At 38.3% G+C, this 17231-nt stretch overlaps 1 protein-coding gene across 1 annotated transcript in view; it reads right to left on the bottom strand.

The window, feature by feature from the left end:
• LOC134805155 (dipeptidase 1-like) overlaps positions 1–17231 on the bottom strand; it is a 132942-nt gene that overhangs the window by 46908 nt on the left and 68803 nt on the right. Inside the window, exons 9-11 of the mRNA XM_063778456.1 lie at positions 16472–16604; positions 13658–13814; positions 3804–3858 (exon numbers count right to left, since the gene is read on the bottom strand). Coding sequence (XP_063634526.1) covers positions 3804–3858; positions 13658–13814; positions 16472–16604 — 345 coding nt within the window. The remainder of the gene's footprint in view (positions 1–3803; positions 3859–13657; positions 13815–16471; positions 16605–17231) is intronic.

The raw sequence follows: 17231 nt of genomic DNA, 5'->3' as shown, positions 1-17231 counted from the left end.
AATTTTGATGATGATGATGATGATGTGGTCCAAGCGTGATCGTTTTCACATTGTCCGATCCGATATCGGATATCTGTACATCTACAATGTAAGACAAAAACCGGTTCAGCTGTTTAGAGTATCAGCTCTTTCGAAAATGATGTAAGGCATTTTAGGCATAAAATGATTTAACACCTTATGACGTGAGGCTTTTTAAAATTAAGCACTAATTGTATATACAGCAGCAACGTAATAAATACAGAGTCCTAACCCTATTTAATATTGGCAATATCTGAGAGACCGAGCTTTGCTCGTAAAACATAAAAAAACTCAAAAATGCGTGTTTTCCCAGTGATAAGACCTACCTAGATCGATTTTTCGCCCCCGAAACCAAAAAAAATCATCGAAATCGTTAGAGCCGCTTCAGAGATCCCCGAAATATATAAATAAATATACAAGAATTGCTCGTTTAAAAGTATAACATTTAAAGGTGTATGTCCTCACGAAGTTTTTTCTATTTTTACAGCTATCATAACAGTTGCCCAATGCGATGTAGCAAAAAGTACCTAATCTAGTGTTAGACCAAGAGAAGTCTGCAACGATTTTGATAGCACATGCAGTGCGGGTGTTATTTATACGTCATAATTTCATAATTGACGGTTAAAATAACCCTTGCACTGCGTGTGCTATCAAAATCGTCGCAGATTTCTCTTGGTCTAACTCTAGTTACGTATATTTAAAAAGACAATTTCTAAAAAATTTAGCTATTTTCAGGTGACATTAGGGGTCGTCGAAAATTGATAAAATACCTATGTAAATATTGAAAATGTATATTGTAATTAACTTTAAATGAATAAAAATGTTCTAAGATGAAGAAAAATTACATAAGTCAAAGTTATAGTGAAAATTCGCCAAGTCTGTCGTGACTTGAACCACAAAGTAATTCATGCAGCCTCACGCCTCCCTTAATATGGTGATGACTTTCTTTACTTACTTACTTACTCCGTTGGCTCAGCGACCCAAAATGAGACTTGGCCTCCGACACAAGACAGCGCCACTTTTCTCGGTCCTGTGCGACCTCTCGCCAATTGCTGACTCGAAGTTCGCGCAGGTCCGCCTCCACCATTCTTTACGAGTTTCAATTAAAATCATTGCCCACATGCGCCGAAAGGGGGGGGGGGGGGGGTCTTGGGTGGTGAGCACGGATTTTAGAAACTTGTCAACTTCCGAAAAAAACGTGGTACATTTATAATCGATTTTCGTGTGACGTATTAGTACATTACGATACAAGTGCGTAAATCGACACGAGTTGCCAATTACCTTTTCGCACTTGTATTGTACAACGTTTTACAGTACATATGGCCCTCTAAATGGATGACATAGCCGCGTAGGTATTGTCCTCAATCCCGCCCTACGGCGGTAAAGTAGGCATATGTACCTACCTAATGTAAAAAAAACCGGGCAAGTGCGAGTCGGACTCGCACACGAAGGGTTCCGTGCCATTATCTATAAAAACGGTCACCCATCCAAGTGCTGACCCCGCCCGACGTTGCCTAACTTCGGTCAAAAATCACGTTTGTTGTATGGGAGCCCCACTTAAATCTTTATTTTATTCTCTTTTTAGTATTTGTTGTTATAACGGCAACAGAAATACATCATCTGTGAAAATTTCAGCTGTCTAGCTATCACCGTTCACGAGATACAGCCTGGTGACAGACGGACGGACGGACGGACAGCGAAGTCTTAGTAATAGGGTCCCGTTTTACCCTTTGGGTACGGAACCTTAAAAATAAGGTTTTTTAGCAATCTGTTCTTATATTTACATAAATGCCCTGAGGAATTTTAGGGCAAAATACCCAATGTATTTACATACGTATGTAATGTCCACAGAAAAGACGCATTAAGAGTTACCCTAATTATTTACGGGTATTAAGTATTTTGACCAAACCAAATTATTGAAAACCTACATCAAAGACATATGTAACTTCGTATAAGAAGAATAAAGTCTAAGGCAAAAACGTGCGTCGGAAATCAAGAAAAAGTCATTCTCGGATAGATGGCGCACACACCTTTGGCCTATGCTCGGCTAGATGGCGTGGCGACACCGTTTCATATTTAACAATTTTAACACATAGATATCAGTGAATGAACGTGGGTCAAAATAATATAAAAATAATAAAATCATTTATCCATATATATACATTTTTTTGATAAATTTATACGTTTTCATTGCCTACATATAAGATTTACTTCGACCCTACAAAAATTACCTTCAAAATAACACCTTTAATGTTAAAACGAAGTTAAAAAGTAGGTACAGTCAGCAGCAGAACTTGCTAAGCGGGCGAGGTGTTCAAAATAAATTTGACGCGACTTTATGGTTAAGAGAATAAGAGCGTGTCAAGGTAGTTTTGAACACCTCGCCCGCTTAGCAACTTCTGCCGCTGACTGTACCTTGGACCGAAAGTTTTATCTGGTAAAAAGTTTTTAGATTTCTCTAGGGGCCCTTTTCTTTTTGTGCCTGAACTTGGACTAAACTTTACTAGCGGTATCTGGAGGACAATTCAAATTCACATTTTGACATGAAAATGATGTCGTTTTGTTATTATTGGCGATGCCTCTCGCTCGCGTCAATACTAGTAATAACAGTAGTAATAATATATTATTTTGTGTTTTCTTTTATATTATGTATTGTCTCGTTTGTTTGTGCTTGCTTACGAATAAATTCTATTCTATTCTATTCTGTTTTATAATTTTAAATAAAGAGTGTAAAAGTTATAGAGTCTGTGAGAAAAAGTTCTGTCGTGGAATGTATGAGACCCAATACATTCCACGGCTCTTCTCTTTCCGAACAGAATCTAGGCAAATAAGGACCCCCTCCCCCCATCTACAGAATACCGTAAGACGGACTTAAGAAAAAAAAACGTTAAAAATAGTGTGATGTACGGAACTTTTGGAACGCGAGTCCAACTCGCACTTGGCCGGTTTTTGTCTTGTGTGTTACAGACGATAGGGTTGGACCGAGCCAAGTTAACCCTGAATCGCATTTGCAAAGACAAAGTGTGGCGATGTCATCACTGATGTGAATATGACGTTTAATGACACTGCCTAACTTTGTTCTGTTTAAGACAGTGCAATGTTAGCGTAGACGGACTCTAGACCCCGTGTTTGCTCGTCTTTCAACCACGAACGTAAACATAACAATAACATAACTACCTGCCACCTGAACCTCTAGTGTAAATTTCATGTAAGTAGGTATTTCATGTACATATATGCATTAAGTTTCATTTTGTATGGGGTTTTGAACGGCGCGCCAAGCGGGACGTTTTGGAAAATCAAAATCCCAATCCCAAATCTCTGAGTACTGATTGCACGACATATACCTAATTATTAATTACAAATAACAGTTAGGTAGGTACATCTATTCGATTTCGTATAGCAAACGATCCCTCTCTGAAATTGAAAGAACTTTCACGTCAATCGGCCCTTAATATCTCGTCCCTCATAAAAACCCAACGGCGTAAATATTTGTAATATCCTCAAGTATACACAAAGAAAACCGGCTTAATTACCTACTCTCTATCTTCGTGCCATGTTGTCCGCACATTATCGGCAGGAAAAACAAAGATTTAACCCGTCAACACACGCGAAACTATACCTTAACCTTTATACTTTAACGACCAAATTAACCTGATGTTGCCAAGACAGTTTACGGAAATCCGAAATCCAACTTTGGTAGAAACACGAGAATAATTCGCTCGGGCTCGCTCGCTTTGCCAATGTAAAATGAAGCTTAGCTGTAGGATGTTTAGGTTCATTCTTACCTCTCCGAATTCGGTGAGTCCATTCACGGCTGGAGCCTCGTTCGAGGAGTCGGCCCTAGGAAAAACAAACGTATAAATGACAAGCAATTCGCTATTGTTCGCTGTATGGACGGTGGCCGAGCTTTTAATACCAACTTGTCTTTGCATATTGGTGGACGGAAATGAACTTTAATGCAATGTGTTAAGACAGATCAAGTAGCAGAGATAAGTTGGTATGCCAGACAACTATCTTCACATTTCTTAGGAAGAAACAAAAGCCACAGTTGGAAAAAATGCGCGCTCATGTTTAGTCTTAAAAATATGCGAAGACAAAGTTTTCTTATACTATGGTAACGTCTACAGACTGATATTCATAATTAGATAAGTACTTATAGGCCAATCAAATAAGTTTTTTCCAGGAATTAATTCCCAACAAGCTGGAAATCGTCTTAATACCTTCATTTGGTTCTAAATTAGTAATCCGAGTTTACTCCATTCCCGGAGTTATGGAAAAAAATTTGCTCTTTTTCAGTTTGCTCTAATCATGTTAAAAATTTACATCTGAGGATCCGAAAGATACCTTAATATTAGTGTCCGACCGAAACATGTTTTTTTGCCGAAACCGAAACCGAAACCGAATGTTCGGCTTTGGCTCTAGTTTCGGCCGAAACCGAAACCGAAACCGAACCTTTTGTAGACTTGTTAAAATCGTTGAAAAAATGTCATAAAACCGCTTTTACACACATATTATGGGGCTGTCAACACCCAATGCCCTTGAAATTGATGTTACTTAAGCAGTTTTTTAAGAAAATTACTAGAGTTAGACCAAGATAATTCTGCAACGATTTTGATAACACACGCAGTGCAAGTGTTATTTTAAACGTCAAATTTCTATGAAATTATGACGTATAAATAACATTTGCACTAGTTGCACTGCGTATGCTATCAAAATAATTGCAGAATTTTCTTGGTCTAACTCTATTCATTCACCAGTCAAACCAACATGATTGTAGATACAGGGTGAAACAAAAGCGCGAGCGCAGCGAGCGCGAATTTTTTGTTAACAATATCGCAAGGCCGGGTACCGATCTTCACCTGGGCCTAAACGTCCGAAGTGCCCCAGTGAGGCGAACTTTCATGCGAATTCAACGCCGTGCTTCAGGCTTCAGGATAAGTAGTTGTAGTAGCACAGACTCCAAGCAATGTCCATTGTATTATAAAGCGAGATATTTCCTTGAGCGCACTTTCAATCCGAAGGTCGCAAGGTACAAACCCCGGCCACGTACTCTTGACGTACTCGTACCAATGAGTTTTTCGGAACTTATATACGAAATATCATTTTGATATTTACCTACTATTTTTCGGCGAAGGAAAAACATCGTGAGGAAGCCAGACTAGTCCCGATAAGGCCTAGTTTACTCTCTGGGTTCGAAGGTCAGTCTGATGGCAGTCGCTTTCGTAAAAACTAGTGCCTACGACAATTCTTGGGATTAGTTGTCAATTGGACCCCAGGCTCCCATGAGCCGTGGCAAAAATTCCGGGATTACGCGAGGAAGATGATGAGTTTTCTTATTATTCCTTTGCCCAGGCCCAGTAACATGCGACAATGCCAATCTCATTTACTCCGATACAATTAGACAGTGTGCGCGTTATAGGTATTAACAACCTCTTAAGACTGCGTCAACCGTCTAGTGGCGCCCTCATTAGTGGAATTGTGTTTTATAATAAACCAATTAATTTCTGTACCTATACATGAATCAGTATATGTGGGTACATATTAATAAATATTGTTATTCTACTTATTCCCCAACTTTTGGTCTTTGTCACATAGTTTAGTTTCATAGTACGAAGTACCATTTCTTAAGTTTCGGCCCGGCGGAAAGCTTCGGCTGATTTTTGGCCGAAACCGAAACTACAGCCGAAACATGATTTTTTGGCCGAAACTGGCCGAAACCGAAACCGAAACCGAACCTTCGGTCGGACACTACTTAATATGAGTTCGTAGTCAAAGATTGTAAAAAATGGCCGCCACTTTGAAATTCTTTTTTTTGTATAATCGTGTTAAAATCCGAAAGCTTTTTTCACCAGTGTCTCATCCACAACAACCTTGCTGGTAGTGACATTGTAATTGATGGTGGGTCCCTTCTACAACGAGTGGTTTTATCAATCCAAGGTAAAATGTGTCTCCCAAGGCCCCCAAAATTTATCCACACCTCCTCGGGTGGAGCAAAATCGGATTATACGAATTTAGGACCATATGAAGGTATTAAAATAATTTCTAGCTTCCTGGGAATTAATTCCTTACTTAAGTACCTATTTAAAATAAAACAAAATATTGACACAATATAATGTACTTAGGTACTTAATTTACGCTAAGCTCGTGATTTAAACAATAATCATTAAATAAAATTAATGGTTAATGTGAATATACATTTATTTGAGTAAAAATATGGTCCATAACGTCAGTATATATTCAGAAAGAAAAATGAGGACTACGATTGTATGGAGAAGCGGTTGTCCACTATCCTCTTATGATCTCCATTTTCCCCGCCCCATTTGCATATAACACTATAAATGCAAGTACAAGCGAGGACAGTTTGTAACCCAATTGCATTGTACCAAGTTAGCAGTTGCAGTCGCTGCACCACAATGCACTTGTCACATGTTTAGCTTTCGAAACTTTACTGGGGTACTAGTCTGAAATAACTCGTAAATCGTCGGGTGACAAGCAAAAGTCACTAACTAACATCATTGAAATTATTGGACAATAAACCGTGTTACAAGTTACAAGTGTACTAGTAGTGTACTTAGTGAGTTTTGCTTGTCACCCGACGAAATCGTTAGTGCGTTTAGGGATACAATATCTGGGAGACCGAGCTTTGCTCGGAAAACACATAATAACTGAAAAATGCGCGTTTTCCCAGAGATAAGACCTAGCTAGATGGATTTTACGACCCCGAAACCCCTTATATAGCAAATTTCATCGAGTCGTTAGAACCGCTTCCGAGATCCCCGAAATATGTATCTAAACTAAACAAGAATTGCTCGTTTAAAGGTATTAGATATGTGTGGCTTTCCTTCAGAGAAGGGTCCTTATGCACCTAAAGCATTGTCAAAACAAAACGATTTCAGTACGGATATGATGGTCGTTCATTACGTGACAGCGTGATAAAACGGTATCCGTCACTTTCAATGCGCTCTGTTAAAAAGTGACAGATATTTTATCACGTGGATAAAGTCATCCACAATAGGCCTGCAGATTAGAAAATTGACAAATTATAGTGCGACATAAAATAGTAGTAATTAAATAAAGTGGAACTAAAAAAAATCCATACTAAATTGTTGCCATGTTTAACCCTTAAATCGGTAACGTTCACTATACTAGACATCCCAAGAAAAAATCTACACCAGATATTAAAGCATAGAAATACTTTCCTGGTAGCGTAAGTGAATTTATTTTTATTTTTGAGTAAATAAATAAATATTGGGAACGAGTGTGAACATATAATATTTTTGTCAAAGTCCTACACAACGCAGAACTTGCAAGATAGTCCGACCGACTGCCGGTTGTCCCATATTTCAATATTTTTTTATATGACAGTATTATGCAGCGTTAAAACATGCAATAAATTACTAGCTATTTCTTACATGGCAGTATGATTTGCATAAAAATTCGTTGTATTTATGAGTAATCACACTTAAAAAGTGAATGTCCAGTATTTTGCCCCTTGTCGATTACACTGCACTACTGCGAAGTCCAGTATGTCGGACTTGGCAACGTGTGCAAAAAGAAAAATTAAAAATTCTTTTTTAGTTTTTGTGGTAAATAAATTAAACAGGAGGATGTTAAGGATTTAAAATTGTTTAAAAAAGTCATTACTTGCCGTATTACAACTTAATGAACCAAATCTATATGCAAAAAAATTTTTACGGATTTTTTTTCTGTTCGTTCACCGAGAGAAAGACCCGATTTCAATTAAGAATTTTCTTACAACAAAAATAATAGGTTTTACTTAAATTCATTACATTACATAAGTTGACATTATTAGTTACTGTATTTCTAATTAAAAATGCAATTATTAAATTATAAAGAAACATGAATTTCATTAATAAAACCATATGCACATAAAGTACTGTATACTCGGCAACGTCCAAAATATTGGACGTCTTTTCCTTACGCGGCTATGTTATTAATTTACGCCGAACCTGGCAACGTCCAACATACTTGACACACCTATGTTTTTTTCCTAAACTATTATAAATAGATTTTTTATATTTTTCTTTAATAAACAACCACATAATAACACCAAAAAAATGATACAACACAGTTATTTTTTTTATATTTTCCCTTGTCGATTTAAGGGCGATTTGCGTTTTACCTCAAAAATGTGACAGTTAATTCAATTAAACCGAAATTAAAAACTCCCATTATTTCCACAACTTCGTTTAATAAACAAAACCCCTACGGAAATAGAAACACACACAAACTTTTAAACAAAATTTAAAAAGTTTCAATTTCGAAAATAGAACGCGGGCGTCCTTTGTTTTACCGTTACTTTAATTTTCAAGAGTACTTTTATTTTACAAGTAAATACTCGGGCACAATACGTTATACGTAATCACAGATTACCTTATCACAGATTTAGCATTATGAATTTATGATGGTTTTATTAATCTCCTAAGGCTGAATAATATGTACATTACAACGTACGTATTCGTTGCAATCTAATTAAAATCTTTCATGAACAAAATAATGAAGTTTTTTTTTGTTTCGTTGCTATTGAAAACAAACGAAGTCCAATTTACTTATAAATGAAAGTTCAAATTAAAAATGGAAATCCTTTGTATGGTGCATGGGCCTTACGAGGCAAAGAGTGATTATCACACATAGGCGCTATTTACGCTAATACGCTACACCTATTAAAAGCATCCTACTCCTTTATCCATAACCCCCGCTAGAAAATGCCCCATATATCATTTTCAATTGTTACAAATGTAATTACTGGCAATGTAAACCACTTCTCACAGTTCCGGACATTTGGGAGGCGTGCGCGGAGCCGAAGCCAACTCTTTGAGTACCTTTTGACACTTTAATGAAATGTAAGGGGTACGGGTTGTAAATGTATGATTATTTCCTTTATTTATCCGTGGATCCGGACACACGGGTAACATTTATTGTCCTTCCTTTTATTGTTACTTGATATGATGGATTAAATAATGTGAAAAGGCTCTTACATGTGGCTAAAATATCAAATGTGGTAGGAAATAGAGAGCAGAGAATGTCTAGTCTCACCTCCCTCTCTTAGCGACACCCATAAGCCTAAATGCTCTATCTAGAAGGAGTGATCCATGTTCGAAATTTAAAACCAGCATAAACTGCGATTACGAATGCAGAGAACAGAACACTTTTATGAAATCATGACTGCGACAGGTAGAAAATGGCGTACCTACATCTACAGTCATATTTTTAATGGAAAATATTGTTGTTTCCTGGATTTTATAGTGACGTGCTGTTACCGTTTAATTTTCCTTTTTTCGTGCCTGTAGCAAGGGGTCATGCATAAATTAAGTACACACATAAATCTGCAATAAATGGTTTCTTATTCTTATTATTCTTATTCTAATATCCAGAGAGGAAAATGGGGACTACGTTGTATGAAGGCCGCAAAAATATGTGACACGCTCTTATGACGAAACAGGAGCTGAGTTTTAAATATTTTAGGTAAATATACCCGTCTCGCTAACGGAATCGGCACCTAAAAGTAGTGCGATAAGGACAAGGCGAAAAATCCTGCGTAAAAATCTCAAAAATCGAGGTTTCGTACTCCTCTGTTTCCTCCTCCAAGACTTAACCAATCGTAACCAAATTTGGAAATCTAAATGATTATGAAATTATCTGTGTCGGACCGTTTTGCTTTTTTGGCTAATTGATATCAGTTTTGAAAGCCACGCCTCTCATTGCGGCATAGTCAATTAGGCCATTTTGGCCATTTTTGAAGGGCTCTAGCGCCTTAAAAAACAAAAATATCAAAAAATGCAAAACGGTCCGACACAGATATTGACAATATTAATCTGTGTTGATAAAATCATTGCTCTAGCTTCAAAAACCACGGAGGAAAACGAGGAGTACGTTTGTATGGAGAAATGACCACTCCCGTTGGCTCTTAAGGCTCTTCAAATAAGATCGTGTCAGATATTTTTGCTGCCTTCGTTGTGTAACATATTATTGCAGGTGACTGTACAAGCGGTCACGTGATCTCGTCGTGAAGGTTAAATATATATGTACATTAAATTGTGTAAAAACATTTTCCATTATGTCAATATCCAGGGAGGAAAATGGGTAAAAATACGTTTGGCTGTAGAAGCGGTCGCCAATATGCTCTTAAATAATAAAATGTGTACGACCCACTTACCAATAATATTGGTTTCGTTGTGTTATTGCATTTCAATTCAATGGTACCCTTAATACTGCCATTAATAAATAAGCCTCACTCAGCACATTTCGATGCGACAATATTTAAAGTTACCAGAATTTACTCTCCTATAATTCCGGCAAATTATCGTATGATGCCCATTGAGTTACTATTACTAATAATATCAGGGAGACCGAGCTAAACTCGGAAAACATATAAAAACTCAAAAATGCGCGTTTTCCCAAAAATAAGACCTAGCTAGAACGAATTTTCACCCCCGAAAACCCCCATATAGCAAATTTTATTGAAATCGTTAGAAGTGTTTCCGAGATCCCCGAAATATACATATAAATAAATAGGGTAAAAGTGGGATAGATGCCCCACTTTTTTAAATTACTTGTTATCTCTTAGTACAAAAAGCAAGATGCCTTATTTGTAAAACGGGTAGGTACTTAGGTTTATTATCTTTAATTTTATGAAAGGAATAAACATTATCTTTGATATTTCCAGAGTATTGGCGATTATTGCGGACCTCTAAATTTTGGGACAACTATCCCCTATATGGGATAGTTGCCTAATCCATGTAAATTACATTTAGGATAGATGCCGCGGCGAGAAAGAGGATATTTATCCCGCAAAAACTTTGATCGCACCTAGCCGTCCCATGCAATTGCACAGAGATATGCAACACGGTCAACTTAGTTGTAGTTGCAGAGTCTGTCGATAGATAATAACATTTATTTAATTCGCAAAACTAGAGTAATTGCAATCAAGGCAACTATACTCCCGGGGCATCTATCCCACTTTTACCCTATACAAGAATTGCTCGTTTAAAGGTATTAATAGATTATTATAGAGAAGCCATACCAAACAATGAAATTGTCGCAATCGCAACCTGTAACGCGATCAAAACGTCGTAAGCGCCGTGAAATTCACGGCGCTTACGCGTTTATGGTTCGTTGTCCAAACAACAACTCATGGCGCCAAATACTTGTTCTCTGTGCCGTTTCTATCATCAGGCCTTCACCTTGACAGATGATTAATGCAGCGTCTAGCGCCGGTTCTATACATTAGTAATATTCTTGGTCAAGCAAATCTTGTCAATAGAAAACGGCGGCAAATTTGAAAAATCGCGGGTTAGCATCACTGTTTTCGAATAATTCCAAAATCGCGTGTCATCTCATCTGTGTTTTATCTGTGGAATGTGGAGAATTAAACGACAGCCATCTTGTTTGTTTACATTCTAAATCATTGGTATTTCAAAAGAAATTTGTGTTGTCACCATTAAATAGCAATATTAATATATAATATAATATAATATATTAATATAAGATTGTGCATGAACTTGTCAAGTACGTCTACCACCAGTTTTGACTTTGACATTGACATAACGCTCACGTCTACTTAATTTACTTTCTGTACATCTCGCTTGCACTAATATGCGAGTACGAGCGAGATGCATAGAAAGTAAGTTACGTAGACGTGAGCGTATACCTATGTCAATGTCAAAACTGATGGTAGACGTAAAGGTGCCTACAATGTACAAACATGCTCGTTGATCGTAAATATTTGTAAAATTTGTGTTTTGGTTCGATGTACACACAGACAAAACATCCTCCAGACTGAACCTACCCCCTCTGCCACGCGATACGGTAATTTTACTCCATGTTCGAGTCGAAAATGTCTTTGTGTGACGTCCGTGAACTCGTTCGTCGTTTGAATGGAGCAATCACGGCACGGGACTTCGCTCACCTCGTCCCGCGCACCCCCGCATTTTTGGCATCATCGGTTGCAGGAAATAATTGCTCTAAACTCGGTCTAGAGGATTCCTACTCCTAGTCTATGGATGTACATTGCTGCTTTTCTTAGCGCGTTACTGCTCTTTGAGTGTTGCCCTACTTCACTTTGCTGTACATTGCTACTGACCTAAGCTACTGACATAGTTTTCTTGACAGACTTTAAATAATAATAGTTCAATGATGATGTCAGTAACCATGCGAACACAGATATTTTAACAACACAAGCTTAAACTCCATATTGTAAACCCGTTGAGGTAGTATTTCGTTGCGTAAATATGATACGTTACTGGGAAACCAGTAAAAATAGTAGTTTGTGTTTACAAGGGATCAAAATGATATATTTCCGTCAAGGGCGGACATTGAATCCTGAATGAAGCGATGGATTGATGCCCTCATTACGTTCGGGATTCTAAAGTAGAATCCTGGGCGTAACGAGGGATTCAAGTGTTAACGCCCAAGACGAAATAATTTTGATACCGTGTGACACATACTGCTTTTCACATCAACTATAGGAAAATAAAAAAGAATTTTAGTGTTGACACAATTATTATGTTTCAAAATATTATACAAGCTAAAAAAAGAATGCAAATAATAACAAAAACAGTGTCCTAAAACAAAAAAGTGCCACTTTGATATCCCCTAGCAGGGAGGAAAAGTGTCACTTTGATCCCTCCAAGTGGGGAAGAAAAAGCCCTTTTCCGAATAGGAGATGTGAAAAAGTAATAAATGTGTCAATCTCAGGGCTCGGAAACCGTTTTATATTTCAAACCGGTTTCGTTAAAAAGTTACCGGTTAATCAACGTGTGTGGCGGAGCGTGCAGCGAGCGTTAGCGTCCAAGGGATTAGATTAGCGACTAGAGTACACTGCAGAGGCCGCTCGCATACGTTTCCGTTTGTTTAATATGGACTCCGCACGCCCCGCTCACTCAGTTTAGGGCATCCGCTAGCTGGCGCGGTTATACGGAGCGGGTGAGTGAGTTAACCAAAAATATGATGATAATATGATCGTTGCTGACTGTCGCGGACGCGTGCGAAGGATTTTACCTTCAATAGCACCCACGTGCGTGCGCCCGCTCCGTGGACCCGCGCCAGCTAGTGGACATCCTCACTACAAACTGTTTTATAAAATCTCGCAACGCTACTTATTAGGGCATCCAATATCGAACGATTCTCAATATTATCGAAATCCGATACCTATTGACACTCAATACCGGAATTCCGGAAATAATACCGGTATTACTGATGACCAATCGAAAACCTCTTTCTAAGATGAAATCAGTCGAATAGTCAATGAAATTGGTTAGTTTTAAATATTTTGCTATACCTTTACAATTTATTGACATAATCTACACATTATACATACAGTCGCCATCAAATAGAAGGTGCTCACAAATATCTAAACACCGGCGTTAACGTGCGTGTTCAGATATTTTTGAGCACCTCGGCCGCTCCGATATCTCTGATTGCGATTTGCGACTCTACCAATAGCAGTCTTCTGTGTTTACAGATTTCATAATTTAATAAAATGAAACTAATAAAAATCCAACACCAGAAATCCGATCCAATATTAATCTACTTCATCCTCTTCAGTTCTGGTATTGAAATATCATTAAAAATCCGAGATTCCGGTATTTCGGGATTCCGGTATACATACACTACTTACCAAGGCGTGTTGCAGGTGTGTGTCAGGGTCATGTAGCGCACACCGAGCTGGTAGTAGCTACGGAGAACACCCAGGGAGTTGCCGATGGAGTGCCCGCCTTCGATGCCGATGAGGGAGGCGATCTTGCGTGGTCTAGCGCTGTGCGCTTGAAGGATGTCTGTGGACAAAGCGGAATGTAGTGGCCGGGTCGCCATGTAACGTCCTTTTTTCACATAGCATTTTCACATTGTCTGGGCCTATATCGGATGTCGAATACGACAACAAAGTAAAAATTTAAAAAGTGCTTTTTTGTATTTATTTCAAAAGATAAGAAGCGGAACGGGGAACCCTGGGTCATTTTTAAGCCCTGGTTTCAAAGAATTAAAAATATTATGGTGGTTAAGTTCTATTTATATTGGGGCATCTGCCAAGCATGTTACAACAGTTATTAAAGTAATTTTAATATAGATTGGTATGGGACCACAAACTACCAAGAAGATGGGACTAATTGTGACATTAGATAAGACTGAAATTTTATTTGGTAAAAACAAAGAAAGAAATAAACAAACATAATAAAACAATGAATTTAAATACTAGAATAAGATATATGACATTTTATTTCGAAGTCATCACAAAGGGTAAAAATTTGCTGAACTGGAACCAATTTGATTTAGCAAAAATCTAAATATACATGTATACAAAACGCATAAAATTGACCCAGACACCTAACAAACGAATAGCAATAGAGGCTTGTAAAAACGAACGGTTTCCGTCGAAGCGTTGCTAGTTCATATTTTAAAACGTGACCAATGGAACTAATGGTTTTTTACTATTGGGTAGATAGAGCCCAGTGCGATAGTATTTTATCTACCTATCGTTGTGTAGTGTTTGGTTTAGATGTCTTTGTTAAGGTAATTTTTTTTGGTTTTTATTATTTTTTTGTCGTGTTATTTTTGCCGATTCGGTAAATTTTGGTGAAAAGGTAGAGTACCCATATTATGTACAATACAAGTATAAGCGCAATTTCATCGTATGCTCAAAAAAGTCTCCCTTTTTAGTCCAAATTGGAGTTTCGTGTTTATCCCGACCAGAATGAGGTCTCTTCAGACTTATCAAGTTATCCAATGATAACGACATACATACACATTACAACGACAGCTCAAAACCACCCCCAATGGCCCCAACCAGGTACGTATCTCATCGCACACTCAGCGCGCTGCGCGGCGAGCGACAGTACGCGGTGCGTGGCTATCGTGAATGCTACTCATGCAATGTTAGTGTTTGAAAATGGAGACCTAGGCTCTCTGAAAATGTCGCGCGAGTGATTAAATATATACGCGAGTTAAATTCGAACATTTTTTTATACTTATTTGGACTTTTATTGTTGAAGCAAAGACTTATGACGGTTCACTGCGCGAGGGTTTTTAGAAAATGTTCAAGTTATTTTAGGAAACTTACTGCTTGAACCCATTTTACTTCGAAATGTTTATTGAGGCATATGCAAGAGGGTTCAGAGTTTGACGGGTTATTGATAGAACGGATCTTTATTTATATAAAATGTTCGCGTTTGATGGTTGAGGGTCCAGGACCCATTTTATGGTACGTATAAGCTTTTTCCACATGTCATGTGTTTTTCTAATAAACTATATTAATGTTGTCCCCTGGCTGACTCGACTGGATAAATAAAAGAAACAGTTAATCTGGTGACATAGTGTGACCAGGGACTATTTCATTTCAAACAGACAGAAACTCTTTGTCTTGATATGCTAGTACTAGCACCCATAACAAAGGGATGACTTTCGTTGTTTTGATTTATTTACTGACAAATTGGGTTTGTTACACTGTTGACACCATCATCAAAAAAAAAAAGATTTTGTTTTCTGTTACGAACTAACATTCAGTTAAAAAGTTAACATTCACAAAGGAAAAATTAGATTATTTATTTTAATACTAGCGACCCGCCCCTGCTTTGCATGGGTCACACAAAACCTTAGTAATTTTACACTTTTTTTTTTTTTATTGGGAGGAAAATCCGTTATGGATACCTCCGCACCGCAGGGACAGCGCGGAGGTTATGTCGGACTTTCACCGACTAAAAACCTCCCAGTAGTCCTCCTCGGCGCATTTCGGACGGCTCTGGGATCTCCAATGAACGCGCCAGTGCCGTCCTAGCGCTATGCCCCTTTGTGGGTCCCCTCTTTTTTCAGTCGCAGTCCCTAGCTGCGACCGTCTCCGACCCCGAGAACCCCTTTTAGTCGCCTTTTACGACAGGCAGGGGATACCGTAGCCGTATTCTTACGCCCGGATTACAGGGCGCCAGTAATTTTACACCTAAACTTTCCTCAAGAATCACTCTACTGATAGGTGAAAACCGCATGAAAATCAGTTCAGTAGTCTTTGAGTTTATCGCGAACATACATACACACAAACTGACAGACGCGGCTGGGGACTTTGAATTATAAGGTATAGTGATATATTTCGTGACACCCAACGTGACCTTTCCGACTGGCATTTAATTTCAATAAATGGAAGGCAGTTATTTCGGACCCGTCGGGTTTATAGGGCGGGCGTGCAAAAATTGCTATCATCTATACCACCTGATCCAAACCTATTTGACAAGGTTTAAAATTTATCATTTGGCGTCCGCTAGATGGCGCGGTTGCACGGAGCGGGTGAACGGGACTGTAAAATATTACCAGTGACAGAAGTAGCGAGCGGAAGTTCTGCGGGTATTTGTCGACGAGACGACGGATGACGTCAATCTGTTCGAGCGTCAGCTGCACGGCGTCGCGGTTCTGGGTCAGGGCACGAAGGCTCAGAACTGTAAAACATTACCAGTGACAGAAGTAGCGAGCTGGAAGTACTGCGGGTACTTGTCGACGAGACGACGGATGACGTCAATCTGTTCGAGCGTCAGCTGCACGGCGTCGCGGTTCTGCGTGGCGCAGGGCACGAAGGCTGACCAGAACTGTTGGAGAAACGTGTGGTTAGTTATATTGCCAAACTTTCCCACCGAGTGAAGCACAACATTCATAATGGGATCACAGTTTTGTTTGACCCACAACTATCCAACGATAACCGCTTGAAAACATGAAATATTTAAAAAATGTTAACGATTATGTCCAATGCATATTGACATAAATATTGCATCAAAACTTCGAAAGTACTAAAACAAAACAAGCCATCCTTTTTTTCCCTTAACCGAGAGTCCAAGAAAACTGCATTAAGACTTCAATAAAACTCCGCTCCGTCCTCAAAATGTAAATTTTTAAGTCCCCGGTTTTTGCGCGAGTAATTATTTTTTAAATCTCAAAGAGCTGAGCGCAATGGTGTTATGTACACAAAGGAGCAGCGGGATGTGATTTTGTTTTTGTTTAATTTCTTAGCAATGGAAAAGTTAACAGTGTTGTTAAAGGCGCTTGTCGGTTTTTCTGTTTTTTCTAATTAGAGAATGTATTAATGTTGAAAAGAATGTTGGTAGTGACAGGCTTTGCCGCGATACTTACAGTGATTTAAAACGTTCATCAACTAATATTATAATGTACTAAAAAAAATGTTATTTTTGTATAGGTAAGGTTAAATGTTAATAAGACCG

Source organism: Cydia splendana, chromosome Z, assembly GCF_910591565.1.
Source record: "Cydia splendana chromosome Z, ilCydSple1.2, whole genome shotgun sequence".
In the NCBI taxonomy this organism is placed as follows: domain Eukaryota; kingdom Metazoa; phylum Arthropoda; class Insecta; order Lepidoptera; family Tortricidae; genus Cydia; species Cydia splendana.
This window is presented reverse-complemented; position numbering and strand designations above follow the sequence as displayed.